Genomic DNA, 16,547 nt, shown 5'->3' on the forward strand with positions numbered 1-16,547 from the left:
TTGAGCTACATTATGTTTTGCACATTGTTGTACAAATAATCAATACGAATAATGTGACACAGCAAGTTACTTTATGCACAATTATTTAGGTTTTCACCTTTTAATTGTAATTACACAATTGTATAAGTTTGCCACTTGTTATAGTGTTGCCTCTAAAAGAACAGACATGGTTTGAAATTGTTTTGACTTTCTGTCAAAATCTGTCCTTATACTGAACATTATGACAGACTAACCCACAGAAGCAGTATGACCTGCAGCCTCTGAGGTGATCAACTCAGTTTAAACCCATCCATAAACAATCACAGCTAAGCTAATGACAAATATCTAGCAACATGTGCAGCTGTATTATTTCTTTGATTTTTAAAAATATTCTGCAACCATGTTCTCATCAGTAAGTACAGGTAATTGCCTCTAAACCTGTTTTTTTATCTATAGGACTTTTTGAGTTTGGTATTTCACAGTACTTTTGGGAGTTTTTGGTGAGAAATATTTGCCGTTTGAAAGATAAGTGAATATTCGGATTAGCTGGTGCAAAATCCAACGGAATAATTGTGTGATAATGGATAGTTGCTGCAGGAACAAGCAGGGATGTTGTGCCAACATGTCTAAAACATAATGAGTGTTAAGGGGAGATCCATTTGTATAGATGTGTGTTTTTGACCGTTTACCCAATAGTTATCCAAATTTAGTTAATCTTAAAAACGCATCCCTTTATTTTCTGGCTTCTGAGTAGCTCCACTAGTGTAGTCTTGGCTGCGGTGCCTTGCTTAAGGGCACACTTTCAAAATGGAGCGATGGGGTGGTGGGCTTTTAGCCTGCCAGCTAGTTAGTTTGTCTGATTGGGCCTATCTTACCAGATATGTGTATCAATTCAGGTTCTGACTTATCATTCATTCTGCTTAGTCAAGATCTGCTAATCTCATCATACCCATCCATGTGTTGTGTCAGCAAGTTCAATAAGACTCACAGGCTAGGACCTCATCATCCCTCTCCATTTTACTATCATTCATGTCAATCAGTTTCCTCATCCACTAATGTATTTGTCCTTCATCAAACCTAAGGAAATGCCTCTAAGTGTATTCACGGTTAGGGTCCATTCTTCCTCTACTGTGCTCATCGTCCCAGTCTGCTCGTCTCCTCTACTCGACCGACAGTCATCCTATCGCTCACCATTGCACTGTATGTCAATGAGTGTGTCAGCTGCTGGAAACCTGATCACAGCACTCATGCATCAAAGAGAGGAAGAGGGGGCAGTGGTGAGGAAGAGAAATGCAGCGTTGCAGTTCTTGTTTTCCCCTGTGATGGGGAGAGGACTGCCTGGGCTTTTCAAATGTCTGATGTGATTAGGCAATGTTAAAGCTGCTGTGGTCATACAGGAAGAGCAGGGCGGAAAGGATGGAGGGCATACTAGTGTTTTAGCTGCACCGTGCACGTGGACTCATCTGTGCTTAGTTTGTGTGTGTGGAAATACAGTTAAGATGATTCTGCTTGAATTGGCTGCTCTGGACAAAAAGCACTATGAACAGCTTTCAGGTTTTCTTGATGCAGAAGCTTTTTTCTCCCCCTGAATGTAGCTTTCTGGTGACTTATTGCAGGAGTGTGCAGCAGACCAGTCATTTCTGCTCAGACTACTGCAGGGCCGCGGCTACTAGTGAGCACACAAAGAGAGCTCACGGCTCAAGCAGCAGCCTCTGAATATCAGCATACAGCACTGCACACACCATTACATGATGGTCCTGTCCCACCATCTTTGTCTCTGTGTGCGTCTCTGTCCATTACTTCCCTTTTTCCTCTTCCATCCGATGCCTCCTCTCCGGCGTTCTTTTTTTTCAGGGTGTAGTAAATTAGAGGGAGGGCCAGGCTTTAGTGCTCTGTCTGAGTCCTCAGTCTCTGATGACACAGCATCCTCCTGTACAGGGCTGAGGGAGGAAGGGATAGGGTGGGGGTGGAGGGGTTGAGTGTGCTTCCACTGCTCGCCAGGTTGGTGTAAAGAAGCAGGGTGGGGTAAAGAGGGGATAGTGGGTTTTTTTTGTAGCACAGCTTATAAGTAAAGAAGTGGGATGACGCATTTTTTTGATATGGTATAATATGCTGGGAAATTAGATTGTAGTCATACATATTTTGGTGAGACATTACTGGCTGGGTCCTCACTGCAGTGAGCTTAGTCTGAAGTACATGAGTTATGTTTCAGGTTATAATGCTAATAGATATTCAATCAAAGTTCCTCATGAGATCTGTGCTGTTTTGTCACAAAGCATCAAAGCTCCACGGTAAACATTGTGGAAGCTGGAGATATTTTTGCTTCTCTGTAAATTGAATCAAGGTGCACTTATTCAATACCAGGTGCTCCTGACAGAACGGGCTAACATCCAGCTAATAGTGTATGTGTGTCATGTTTTCTCTTTCCATTCTGCAAAGATGCTTGTGAATCCAGATATGTTCTTAAAAAGATCTGATTTGCAGTGTTTCTGTTTATAATTATCAATCGATGAATTGTTTAGTTTATTAAGTATCGTATAGAGGTGTTGATTACAGTTTCCCTGAGCCCTAGATGACGTTTTGAAATGAAAAAGCGCTAAGTTACCTGATATGCCATGATATATTAAAGATGGAAATGAAGAAAATCCATAAACAAGAACCTGGTAACACCAAATGTTTGATCATTCAACATCCATATTGTTGGCGATTGATCTAATCTAATTAATTGTTTTTATTAATCATTTTGTCGCAAATTTATTGGCATCTCTTCTGATAAGTTTACAGTCAAAATCTGCCGTCAGTTTTGTGAAGTAATAGACCATTCTCAGTTTCTCTCTGTGCTGCTTGCCTACCCAGTCCTCCTCCTCCCTCCGTCTACCCATCCATCTCAGGTTTGGCTCTCTCCCCTTTGCAGCTCTCTGGCTTTCTGTTCTGCATCACTCCCGCTCCACTCCCTCATCTCTCTCTCTCTCTCTCTCTCTCTCGCTCTCTCTCTCTCTCTCTCTCTCTCTCTCTCTCTCTTCGGCTTTCATTGCTGCTGTCCCATACCCCTGCAAGCCCCTCTCCATATCCCTGCTCCACTATTCCTCCTCCTCACACACACACGCCCACACACACACACACACACACACACACACACACACACACACACACACACACACACACACACACACACACACGCCCACACACACGCCATCCTTGCAGCTGCATTCTGCCTCCTGATTCTTGCATATGTGCCTTTTTCTTTAACGCTCTATGGAGAATTAGGAACATTTTACCAGCTTTGCAGCAAATACGTCTTACAGTGGAGGTTGCTCTGCTGAGTTGTGTATTTAGGAATGTGTGTATGGCCAGGTTTGTATGTAAGTATATTTACCTATGTAATTACATAAGCAGATCAGTGTTACGTGTGTGTGTGTGACTTCAACAAACCTTGTGTTACATCTTGTTTTGTGATCCATTGAACTCCACTACCACAGTCACTCTATGTTTATCCATGTGAATAGATGCAATTCATCCTCTGTTTCCTTAGCTTACTAGTGCACTACATGGTTGATGTGTTGATCCCATTTAAATGTGCTGTGGAAAGCAAAACCTTTAATACAGTCGCAATAATTTCAAGGTCTCCCATTCACTGCTTTTGTCTTTGAAATGAATTAAACTAGGGGAATAAGTGATTCATTTTTAACAATTTACACAATCAACAATATATCATCCAACAGTATGGTGTATGCTTTGTTTTCAGTAGTTGGACTACATCGCCGTACAGTTGGGATTACTGTACCATTTGTACCACAATTAACCCTGATCAGAGCCCATGATGCGTGCAAAGTGGTTTTCTATTCAGTAAAAACTATACAATAAAGGATACAATATAGAATCTTTTTTTTTTATTACCAGTGATTTCCAGTTAAGACGGCTTACACGATTCATCTCTGACCACATAGCTTTGCTCATATTCTTAAATTGAAATAAGGACATCAAAACAACCCATTTAATTGTTCTACTTTTAATAGGCATTGGTAGGCTACAGCCCTTTGTTATTGACACAAGAATGGTTTAGTATTTACCTTGTAGCTTCATCCTCTTTATGTCCTTTAGTAAACCTTATTAAGTTATTCTGTTTATTCAAATACATTTTGGCATTATTTCATTTTAGTCCATTAATGATTGAAATAATGAACTTGTCTTTAATTAGGTTATGATTTAAATTGTGCTGTGAGCATCACAATGAAGCTTTCATTAAGAACATTTAAAGATTTAGTATTTTACAAACTCTAATGATTGATCAGTTATCGATTAATGTGGCACAATCAATTAAGGAAATTGCCTGAAATTTGCATCCCTTGTTGTAATTGTGCCAGGTTGCAAAGTTTGCATCAACAGCAGATTTTTCTGTCTCCAAATCAACACGGTACCTTGAGTAAATGAAGCCTCTTTATCGTTGAATTGTGAATTCTTATGAAATATTTTTCACATTTCCATATGCTGTAGAGGCTGAAGCATTGACAGGACAAAGCAGACATGTTTTCTGTAAGGTGTCTATAACATGTTTATGTCTTCAAATCAGATGTTTTTGAAGACCTCTACAAATCCGAAGCATTTATCCATGAAATTATTCGTCACATTGATTAACATACGGAACATATTTGTGCATGCTGGGGATCTGTAAAGTGTTAATGAGATATCGCTCATTTTACAACCTCCTCTTCCATCCTCATACTGAATGTGCTCAGTCAGCAAAACACTTGACCTCTAACAGGCAGATTTACCCTTTGAACATGACTGTAGATCCTGTGTGTTCTTGCATTTGTTGTGTTGATTAAGTATAGATCATTCTTCCTCCATGTGGCAGGGAAAAATAGGGAAAGGATTTCTAAGTATTGCAGATGCTTTATTGGCAGAAAAGGAGAGGGGGAGGGAGGGAGAGAGAGGAGTCCTCTGATGCAGAGAATACATTTTGTCTTTCACCAGACTGCAGACGCTATTTTTAATTTAATTAGATTTCAGGACACCACTTGTCTCAGGACAGTTGTCATCGCATCCCCATTTCTTTCTAGTGTTTCCCATGGTCTGAACCAAAATGGTGTGAGTATTTTGCTAGCTGCTGGTGCCATATTCACAATAAACACCAAATGCTTCTATCACGCATGTATGCTCTCCACCAGTGGGTTGTCATCATATTATTATCATGATCATTGTAAGAGCAGTGATCATTATACCCAAACGTAAAACAGCAAGCAATATAGAGTTGGATTTATGATCTGATGAACAGCATTGTGATTAATGGATAACCCTACATTTGTTTAAATGTTTTAAAATGTTTACAAAAGCTGTTAACTAATTTGATATACATTTTTTTTTACAAACAGGACCATGCTATGTCTGTATGTAACCTGTAAATACTGGCAGGCAGTGGTGTCGTAAATACACATGAGGGGATGTGGCGAACAAGGAGAAACACCCTTGCAGTGTAGGCATGCATAACAAACGTGTGGTGTGGATGAGAATCTGACAGTTGAGAATCCCACTAGTCCATTTGTTTGCAAATGATGCTCATACCTCTCATTCAGACCCCACATTGCCTTTGTCCAAAATTGGGCACAAACATCCACAAACCACACACAGGCACACGCAAACAAACACACAGTGCTGAAGCACACACTGCTGCCTCACCCCAGTGCACAGCCCCACGTGGCCCAGTGCTGTTTATGGGTGGGGAGTGGTTGTTGAGAGCCTAGAGTCAGCAGATCTAGCCCCTGATCGATGACAGCATTTGCGGTTCTCTTCCAGTAAGAGCTTTAAACTCGGGGCGAAGAGAAGCATTTGACCACAAAGACTGGAGGGCTTCCCATTCACCTGTCTGCTGCTCAAAGAGCTACTGTCATGGTGAAAAGCTTTGCCAGGACAGATGCTGTCTGATGCAACCAGGACAGAGGTGTTAACTGTTTTCCTGGCTCTCAAATGACTGGCCACAGAGGAAGTGATGTCAGCAGAGTAAAACACAGCCTCGTGTCCTTGTCCCCCTGACTATGTCCCCTTTTCTATACTTTTTACTCTACTAGTTTATCTTGTGTGCTTGGTATAGTGTCAGGCCATTACAACCGGAAATAATTAGCTCGCTGTTGTCTCACTGCTAATAGGGTAAAGATTTGAACATGGGTAAAGGGACAGCACAGTGAGCACTTTAATCAAAATGCTATGTTGAAATGGATCACAGTATCACCTGCATTGTTAGAATAGTAGTAATGCAAAGGTTTTCAGAAAGTGTGTGCCATATAATGAGTTCTGGAAATGTTCTAACTGTCATGTTGTCTCTCTCTCTCTCTCTCTCTCCACAGACATTTATAGTCATCAACAATGGGAAAACAATCTTCCGCTTCAGTGCCACGCCCTCCGTGTACATCTTAAGCCCTTTTAATCTACTTAGGCGAATAGCTATTAAGATTTTGATACATTCATATCCTTTCACGTGATTCATTTCTTTGCTTTGAAGTGAATGTAAAACAGAATATTAAACATTTTTCTGCTGATGTCACAAGTCGTCGGTTAAAAGTAAAGTGCACTGTAAGCTCTAAATCACTGTCTTCTCCATGCTCTTCCCTGTTCCTTAAGCTTTACTTCAATACTAAAGTTTGATTTTAGTTGTTGGTATACTAAAGTGGTTTGGGTGTTATGGGTAGTACTGTTCAAACTTTCCTTAACTTCTGTCCTCACGTTATTCAGCATGATCATCATGTGTACGATTTTGACCAACTGTATATTCATGACATTTAGTGACCCCCCAGAGTGGTCCAAACAAGTAGAGTAAGTACTCGTTCATACTTCCCCTCAGCATTCATATCCTAGATTCATGTGCCTGTCAGCGTTTTACTCTCTTCTCTCTTTGTTTTCAAGGTATACCTTCACAGGTATCTATACGTTTGAGTCACTCACAAAAATTGTTGCCCGAGGCTTCGCTATAGATGGATTCACCTTTCTCAGAGACCCATGGAACTGGCTGGATTTCATGGTCATCTCAATGGCGTAAGTATTTTAACTCATAATTGTTAACAATAAAAGCCTTAAAGAAATTAAAATACAGTAGTTGAAGGCTACATATGACAACTATGGTCAAGTGTAAACAACAAAAAGCACAGCAAAAGGCAAAAAGCACCAAAAAAGGAGATTGCAACATGACAAATTAAAATATCATGACATTTTAGCAATTGGATAGAATAAAGTTGTTAGACGTGATTTTGTTATAAGAGATACTAGTTACAACAAAACAGCAGATGAACCTCAAATGACAACAGAACTTTCTCACCGCAGACATTCCTGCTAATTACAAAATACAAGTGTAACTAATCGCATGAATAACGACTGCTTTCCGTTCAGGCGTGATAATACCAGGGTAATAGTGTGCATGCTGCCTCACTGGTATATGAGAACACAAGTTATTAGTGACACCTGTGCTTCTACTTTTAAGAAATGAATGTTTTCTGTCAGAAAATTCATTTTCATCAGTCAGTCATTTCATTTAAGGTGCAAACATTTCAGATAAATATTTTAGTATTCATTAGGATTTGATCATTAAGATACAGATTATATCATTGTGTAGGTATCATAACATGTCCATCACACTTTTAATCTCAATAAACTTGTTTTTGCAGTCTGCTGGAGTTCTTTATAAAATGAACAATATAGTGGTATTTGTATTTAAAGATGGACAAAGACAGTGCTCTTATATCTAAAAGCTGCTGTGGGCAACTTTGGAAAAACAAGGAAAAATCGGCATGAGCAAAACCCCCCCAAAACTTACAGCAACAAACACACACTGTAGTAGATATGCTTCCCTAATTAGGTAATTAAGACTTCTGAAATTTAGCAGGGGCTGAAAACACTCATCAGACATTTTGTCGTGTGTGTTTTTTAATGATTTGTGATGGGATATAAGGTGAATTTGACCAAATAATTCAAAATAGGTTCTAAAGATAATTGCCCAGAGCACCTTCAGTCCACTGTAGTCCATCATACAATGTTGATAATGCTTATTAAATATGATGTAACAATCCATTATTTCTTTCCTCTCTTTGGGATGGCTGCTGAATAATGTTATCTGATCCACCTTGCAGGTATATAACAGAGTTTGTAAACCTAGGCAATGTGTCAGCTCTGCGTACGTTCAGGGTTCTGAGGGCTTTGAAAACAATTTCAGTTATCCCAGGTAAGACAGTCCAGGTTTTTGTGTTTGCGGGTGGGCGAGTCCCGGGGTTGATGTTAGGTGTGGTTTTGTTTCAGTCCCTCTCCTCTCCTCTTCCTCCTTTGTTCTCTTCCCACTGGTCGGACAGGCGTTCTCTCTCTCACCGTGGTGTCCCCTCCTGGTCTTCGATGGTGGTGCTGGTGTCGTGCTCTTGCGCGTACATGCGTGTGTGTGTTGTTATCGTGTGTGTTGTGTGTCATGGGGTTCTGTTCTGTGTGTCATCCTACCTTGTTACAGATATATAACAGAGTTTGTGGACCTTGGGAATGTCTCGGCGCTGAGAACGTTCAGGGTTCTCCGAGCATTGAAAACAATTTCTGTCATTCCAGGTGAGACTCCCATTTAAACACTAAGGCTGAGCCTACTTTATCTATAAGCTGTCTTTATTTCACTGACTTTGCTTTTGTTCTTTTTAAAAAGAGGATGTTTTAGAATGTCTTCATTTTTTTGTTTTACTTTTGTTTTTATGACGATCAAAAATGGTAGCAATACATTTTTGATAGGCTTAGCAGTCTACTGGCAGTCTTATGGGCTCACATGTCCCATATGGACAGCCAAGCTGATGCAGCACATCAGGATATGCAAGAGCTATCTGTCTGTTCATTTCTTCCCCAAGTTAAAAAGAAAAGAATGTCCAAAGCAATGTGATAACATAGGGGTGAAGATAAGATGTTATTTCCAAAGAGTTGACTTTTAGCATGGTATTATGAAGGGTTAGATAAACAAACATGATCATGAGTAGTTTAAATCTGTCCGTTTTTTAAATCTGGTTTGTGTACAGTTTAATTTCACACATTCATCCAAATTGTCAGTCCATGACCTTGCTTTCTTTTTTCTAAAGACTTTTTGATTCCCTAAGACTGCCAAGCCTAATTTGACAACACATCAACGCTGCATGAAGCTTTGAGACACATGCTTTTACGAGTTTGGCTTTAAGGGGCTTTCCTTTTGGATTTTATCTTTTGGTTTAAAGACTTATTAGATTCAGGCTTCAGATTTTTTTTTTTTTCGGAAGATCTTTGTCCATCCTGGGATTTAAAGGGAAACATACATAATTAATAAATATCATAAATAAGCAAAATTCTTTAAATATGTGTCAGATTCCACACTGTTTTTTTTCTAGGGAACACACAGTACCACAAGTTTACATTTGCTTATACATGATGTCCAATTAACAACAATATGAAACTATGAAGTTACTGTATCTCAGCAGATTTACACACATGCACATACTCTGTATATGCGCGCACACACACACACACACTAACACACACACACACACACACACACACACACACACACACACACACACACACATACAGTCAGTACAGCACAATAAGCTCAGCCTCCAGCATATAGTGCTCAGTTGTGCTCTGGGCCACGCCAGCCTGAGGGCTCGCCCTGCACTGCAAGAGTGGGTGAAAGAGGTGCCTGGGATGGGAACGGTTCTTCGGTTAAGGCAAGGTCACCATCACGGTTTACAGACAGGTGATGCTGACACCGAGTCAATTCCTTCAGCCTTGGCGTTTAAATGACCTGCATGCCACCTCTCATTGCCTCTCCCTACCCCCCCCAGCCACCAACTCTTCCTCGCCTGTCCTTTCTTTCTCCTCTTCACTTCCTGCTTCCTTGACTGAGCCTGGTTCTGTGCGCTGTTTGTGGTGCTGCTGTGTTCAGTTGATTTGTTGGATGCAGAATAATAATTAACTGCAGCTAGTCAGGAATGTTCTCGTAGATGGACACATGGATTGAAGGGAAAAAGTAATCCCATGGTACAATTTCTCTTCTCCAGATGGATTCTAAATCCAGTTGCACTCTTAGAAATAAAGCGTCCAAAAGGGTTCTTCCTGGAGGGCTGGAGCTCTACCTGAACCATTTACTTCTGAAGAACACTTTTTTGAAGAAAGGGTTTTGAAGGGTTCTTTGAAAGACTTAAGAGTTCAATTAAAAATGTTTTTAACCAAAGAACCCTTTTTGAAAGAAAGAGTTCTCCATAGACTGTTAAAAGCATGGGTATTAAAAGATCCTCTAAGCCCATACCCCCCAAAAAACTATGATTGTGAACCATGATTGTTGTGGTTTGAGCTGCACAACATAAGCCCCGGCCCTTTCGGAGCCTTATTAGGCCCAAGGCTACTGGACGTGGCTCCCTAACCTAAACAGAAACCATGGTTACGGTGGAGAAAGATCTCTGGGATATAACAGGGAATTTTATAAAAGGGTTCTCGGTAGAACCCTCTGGGTGGGTTTTAGATTAAACCCTTTGAAAATAAAAGGGTTCCAGTTAAGCCCCCTGGGTGGGTTCTTGTTCGCACCCTTAGAAGGTGGAAAGTTTCTGAATAGAACCTCCAGAGAGGTTTCTGGGTGGAAGTATTCCATCATTGAAGGGTTCTCCGTAGAACTTTTCACAGGGGTTTCTGGTTGGAACCTCTCACTGATGGTTCTATGTACAACCCTTTATATTGGGTTTATGGTAGAACCCTCTGAAAAAGTTCCAGGTGCAAACTTTTTAAAAGTTTCCGCTGGGATCCAGAAAGCTGAAAACCCCTTTATGGTTCTGGTTATCACATTTATTTCTAAGAGTGTAGTGCTGTCTGTTTTTCCTCAGTGGAACAGCTTTTAAAATAGAAATATTTTCTTACATGAAGTAAGTACTTAAAACATGTAAAATGAAAGTGTGTCTTTCTGATGGAAACATCCTGTACAGCTGTAGTGTTTGTTGTGTTGTTATGTGTTTTATGGGGGAAAAAACCCTGAATGTGACCTCTATATCTGTGGTTCAACTTGAATGCATCTTGAATGCAACTTGAATCATAGCCAAATCAGTGTGCTGTTATTACATACTAGACAATCATGTCTTTGATTTTATTGAATGCTTCTAGAATTATTCTTTTTGCCACAAACATACAGCCACATTTCTTAAATTATATCACACTGCTTATTAAGACTTTGAAACAGAAGACATTGAGTTACATGATATGGGATTATTCTCTTTATCTGAACGATGTAGTACTAATGATAAGTAAGCCTGAGGCCTATTCAAATGAGCAAGAAAAGAAAGAAGTGAGAAAATGTATCACAGGAATGGAGACAGGGGTTCCCCTCCCATGAGATGTGGAGCTGCAGGACAGCATGTTCTTCTGTCTTTGAGCTGCAGAGTCCCGTCAACAGACAATGACTGGAGCTACATTCTTTTTATTACCTTATGGGAATGAGCCTGTGCAGTTACTGCACTGTGCGTACGTTATTCATGGTGGATATCAAATGATTCCTATTTGTTCTCTAAATATCTTTCACACTTAAGGTGTGTTCTCCACTTTCTCCTCTGAACTCTCTGCTGTAGGCTTTACTGTTACTGTACTGTTGCACATTATGTAGCAGTTAACAAAGTCATAGCAATTACCTGACATGATAATATGATAGACTTATTGGATATTTTATTATTAATCCTAAAGAAGAAATTATTTTTCACAGTAGGTACATACATAGCACAAACAAGTAAGACATACAGAATTTTACATAAAAGAACAAAGACATGATTTAAACATGATTTAAAGTCCTTAGGTATCTTGACTTCTGTTATTAATCTCAATGTGCTCCACACCAACTCACATCCATGTGTTTACCTCAACCATTTAACTTACTATTATTCTATTTTGTTTGCATATCAGCATAACAATATCTGTTAGAACCCACTTTGATTTTGAGTGAAACGGAGCCCCTGTTTGCCAATTGTGATAGATTTTCCCAATTGGAGGTGTTAAAATTACATTCTGTGGATATATTTAATGCATACATCAAGTAAATGAATACCCACAAGAACAACATGGCCAGCATTTATCTATTAATTAGATCATTTAATTCAGTGAGCAAAATTCTGATTTCCGTCCAGGCAGGAATGACGAGAAGAACATCGACAAGCTCTGTCTGTTTTATTCTCTAAAGGAATGCACATGACACACTGAGTCAATTTCTGGTGTTGAGGATTGGCAGTGTGGGCGTAGGTGCTTGAGAAATAATTCTAATGTCTGCCAAGTTTAGATTTATATAACAATACAGGATTAGATATGAGTTACCTAACTTAACTTTTTCCGTGCTTGACTTGAGTCAGCTCTGAACTGCAGCTATAAAACCAGCTTATGCACTCTTTTATTTTGTCTATCTGTGTGTTTGTGTGTGTCTGTGTGCATTTGAATTTGTATGCTGGTGTGTGTGTGTATGAGTTTGTCTGTTTTTATGTATGTGCATACATGCACATTTGTGTGTGCGTGTGTGTGTGTGTGTTTGTTTGTGTGTGTTTATTGTTTATTAATTGACAGGCCTGAAGACCATTGTGGGTGCTCTGATCCAGTCTGTGAAGAAGCTGTCGGATGTGATGATCCTGACCGTCTTCTGTCTCAGCGTCTTTGCTCTGATTGGACTGCAGCTCTTTATGGGGAACCTGCGGCAGAAGTGTGTAATCTGGCCGATCAACATAACTGAGCAATACCCAATTAATGGCAGCAATCCCTTTGTCTGGAAAGAATACATCATGAATGAAAGTGAGTGATTACCTTGACACTTGATTAAACTAGTTGCACATGATTACATAAATGGGACTAGACATAAAGTGTGTGCATCCTAGTGATTCTTTTCTCTTTGTATTGTTTTGGATTTTAGAAAGATTCCATTTATTTTACTTTGACTGCTCAAGGTAACATATTTTCGCCCAGTGGCTAACACAAGTGACTGTTTTTTGTTGTGTTTTAAAAAAAAGGTAATTTCTACATCCTCCCAAATCAGCTTGATGCTCTACTATGTGGAAATAGTAGTGACTCAGGGTAAGTTAGTGCGGCACTCACTAAGTGCATGCCTCCATATTTATACTTGAATGTTTTCAGCAACTGTGTCCCATTTTTCTGTCGCGCATCTCATTTCGGACTGATGGATCTTCAGGCTACATTAGCTTTTGCAAACTTTACAACACAATGTTAATAGCATTTAACCAATAAATTGGGGTTAGTTATACTAACAAAAGCTAATTGTATTATGGGGGGCACAATTTAGGAACAAATTAATTTCACAATTTACAAATGAAATAATATGAGTTCACATACTCACATACACATACAAAAAAAGAAATATAATATAAATCAATGCTTATTTTGTTGTTAATTCTTAATATGTAGGATCCCCAATAGTTCATTTATTTATTTTTTCTTAAATCTGAGCATGGCGGGCAGGAAGTCAGTTTGGCGCTAGTAACGTAAGACACAAATGGAGAGGCAGAGACAGTGGCACACAGACAAAAGGCATTTCAATGAAGGGAACTTGGGATCCTAATACCATTTTGCATCTTAACAATACAAAACAATACAGTCAATGTTTGGTTTTGGCCCGTGGCCCATCATTAAGTTTCAGTTTTGCCCCCTTCCCCCCGAGGGAAACATTTTGGGCACCCTTGATTTAGACAATCTAAGCATTCAAACATGGAACATGGATTCATAGTTCATGAGCCAAACTTGCTGGGTTATGAAATATTAAGGTAAATCATATCAATATCCTACTCCTAACAGTGCATGCACAAGCAAACAACAACTAAACACACTTTTTTTTCAGGCCCATTTTCATGGTCCTGTTGTATCTTAGTCTTATCTTGTCTAATCTTATCTTAGAGTGGTGCCTGTATCTGTAATGCCAACTGTGTTGATGCTTAATTAAGTGGCACATTTACGTCACTTGTTAAGATACAATGTTTGTATTCCTGTGTGTTCCTTTCAGACGATGTCCGGAGGGCTTTATGTGTATGAAAGCTGGAAGGAACCCCAACTATGGTTACACCAGCTTTGACAGCTTTGGATGGGCTTTCCTCACCCTGTTTCGACTCATGACCCAAGACTTCTGGGAAAATCTATACATGCTGGTAAAGAAGTGTTTTCTAAATTATTCTCTCTTCTCCTTTGTCTCAAATTGGTATGATGTAGATGTAGAACACTTAAGAATTCTGTTCAGTAGTACCAGACAGTTACACATTTGTAATATATCATGTAACCTTAATCTGACTATTTTTCATTTAGAAATTGCTTTTTACAAATTATATTTTTTAATATAAGGAAAACCTTTCTGTCATGGTGGCAGAATACCTTTTACCTGCCACAGCCAGCATTTATCCTGTATTTGGCAGGTGGAAGGTGCTAAATTCATTCCCTGGATTACATTTTGGCCCCATCTTGCAGATGTTTTAGATACACAAGCACCTCTAGTCCTACCAAGAGAAGTAAAACACCCCCTAAGCAGCACTAATGATTTTGTCCTCACTTCCTAAAAACAAAAACAAAAAATACATCATCATCAACCTACTAACAGCAAAGGTGCCTCTCAGCAGCTCTCCCCCATCAGTTAATTTGCCCTCTGGATAAAAGGGAAGGAGGGACAGCTGATCACAAATACTGTGGCTAGCCACGAGACTTGTGTTTGTCTTTCATGTAGGAAGAAAATTATTTTATTATATACATTTGTTATGAAACAATGAACAAAAGTGAATTCATTTTTTGTTGAATGACCTTTAGAACAGTCATGATCTCAAATGTACTTTTTAAGACATCACTAAACCAGTATTACATCTCTGCATGTACAAAATATGCAACATCCGCTCAGATATCTGTAACGTTAAACTCCACTACCATGACATTGTATTCGCATTTCTTTCCTCCTCCTCCAGACCTGCACCTCCGCAGCCATAATAGATTCACTTCATAGGCCAGTCATTTCTTTTCTTTTCATGTGTGTTTAAAACTGGGAATACTGGCACTCTAAGGCTTCTTTCCTGTCCGGATGTTTTGGGAGAAAGTCAGGATATATAGAAGCACTAGCAAGGCGGACTTAACACACATATACATACATTACCTTTGACAGAATAAGAAAGCCCTGCTGTAAAAAACTCATGGACATAAGACAACTGATTTAGTAACATGCATTCCATTTATATCTTTGCAATACGACCATATGTTTGTTTGCTGTGTTAAATCACTCTGTTTGTGTTTGTCTGTCAGACTCTGCGAGCTGCAGGGAAGACCTACATGATCTTCTTTGTGCTGGTCATCTTTGTGGGCTCCTTCTACCTGGTGAATCTCATCTTGGCTGTGGTGGCTATGGCTTATGAGGAGCAGAACCAGGCCACTATTGAGGAGGCGGAGCAGAAAGAGGCTGAATTCAAGGCCATGCTGGAGCAGCTCAAAAGGCAGCAAGAAGAAACACAGGTTGGTCTCACCCTCTCTCACGCACATACACCTTTACCCGTTTCACAGTTTAGGGTTATCATGTGTCTTTATTTTCTCTCAGGCTGCCGCCATGGCAACATCTGCAGGCACGGTGTCGGAGGCTGCGTTAGAGGATGAAGAAGGAGGGCACTTGTCCCGCAGCTCCTCCGAGGTCTCCAAACTGAGCTCTAAGAGTGCCAAGGAGCGTCGCAATCGCAAGAAAAAATGGCGTCAAAAAGAGCAGGATAAAGAGAAGGGAGACAGCGAGAAGGTTGTCAAGTCTGAGTCAGACGATGGCAGCAAGAAAAGCAACATTCGTTTCCCAGGAAGCCGGCTGGGGAGGAAGACATCCATTATGAACCAGGTAAATTTGGCAAAAAAAACTATACAGTAAATGCAGACTGCCGTTTGACTTAGCATGTGCAGATACGCCTACTGATGCTTTAAAACACATTATTCGCAATGTTACAGGAATTTTTGGGTTCAGGTCTTTCAACCATACCTTCCCCATGTGACCTAGCTGAGGTAGATCAGGCCTGAGCTTGAGCCTAGAAGGAAAGTTAGCTACAGTACATCCTCCGCATGACTCTCTTCTCTTGAGCCACAGCCATCTTGAGGCTCTTTCTGCTGCTTCGGTGGCATTGCTGATGGCTTTTCTTTGCCCCCCCTCTCTGGATGTTTAGTATGTTGTGAGGTCTGGGCAAAGACTTCAAAAGGCAGACCTTACTCTCCAACCATCTTGCCTGCACTTGCAAGTTTCCTCTTAGGGACCTTGTCCAAGCGATCTTCCCAAGGGACTGTCTGCTCCGGCAAGATGATTTGTTTGATCGGTCTGACCAGAAAACAATATCTGGTTTCAAAGTGATCACAATATGCTGTTGGAACTTCAGCTGCCTCTCCAGGTATGCAAACCACTTCCAGTCAGGGTCAACATTAATGTTTTTTTAAGTGGGTCAGAAATCTGCGCATCCAAAGTTATTTGTTCACGGTTATCAAATAACACTAAAGACTAAAGTTTATTGTCATGTTTAATTCCTGTTTCTAGGATTATTGAAATGCTCGCTTGTGCTTCAGCTCAAAAACTTTGT

The 16,547-nt window shown here is 40.0% G+C and overlaps 1 protein-coding gene across 3 annotated transcripts in view; it reads left to right on the plus strand.

Annotated features, from left to right (window-relative positions):
* scn8ab (sodium channel, voltage gated, type VIII, alpha subunit b) overlaps positions 1-16,547 on the plus strand; it is a gene marked incomplete at its 5' end in the record, with an annotated part of 39,054 nt that overhangs the window by 1,042 nt on the left and 21,465 nt on the right. For 2 of the 3 annotated variants that reach the window (XM_079156980.1, XM_079156982.1), the window contains 9 exons: positions 6,321-6,451; positions 6,706-6,786; positions 6,877-7,005; positions 8,094-8,185; positions 12,541-12,762; positions 12,978-13,041; positions 13,982-14,123; positions 15,253-15,459; positions 15,542-15,823. In XM_079156980.1, coding sequence (XP_079013106.1) covers positions 6,321-6,451; positions 6,706-6,786; positions 6,877-7,005; positions 8,094-8,185; positions 12,541-12,762; positions 12,978-13,041; positions 13,982-14,123; positions 15,253-15,459; positions 15,542-15,823 — 1,350 coding nt within the window. Of the gene's footprint in view, positions 1-6,320; positions 6,452-6,705; positions 6,787-6,876; positions 7,006-8,093; positions 8,186-8,458; positions 8,551-12,540; positions 12,763-12,977; positions 13,042-13,981; positions 14,124-15,252; positions 15,460-15,541; positions 15,824-16,547 lie in introns of all 3 variants that reach the window. The other variant, XM_079156981.1, reaches the window with a different exon arrangement.

This window comes from Pholis gunnellus (genome assembly GCF_910591455.1).
Source record: "Pholis gunnellus genome assembly, chromosome: 3".
NCBI lineage: Eukaryota > Metazoa > Chordata > Actinopteri > Perciformes > Pholidae > Pholis > Pholis gunnellus.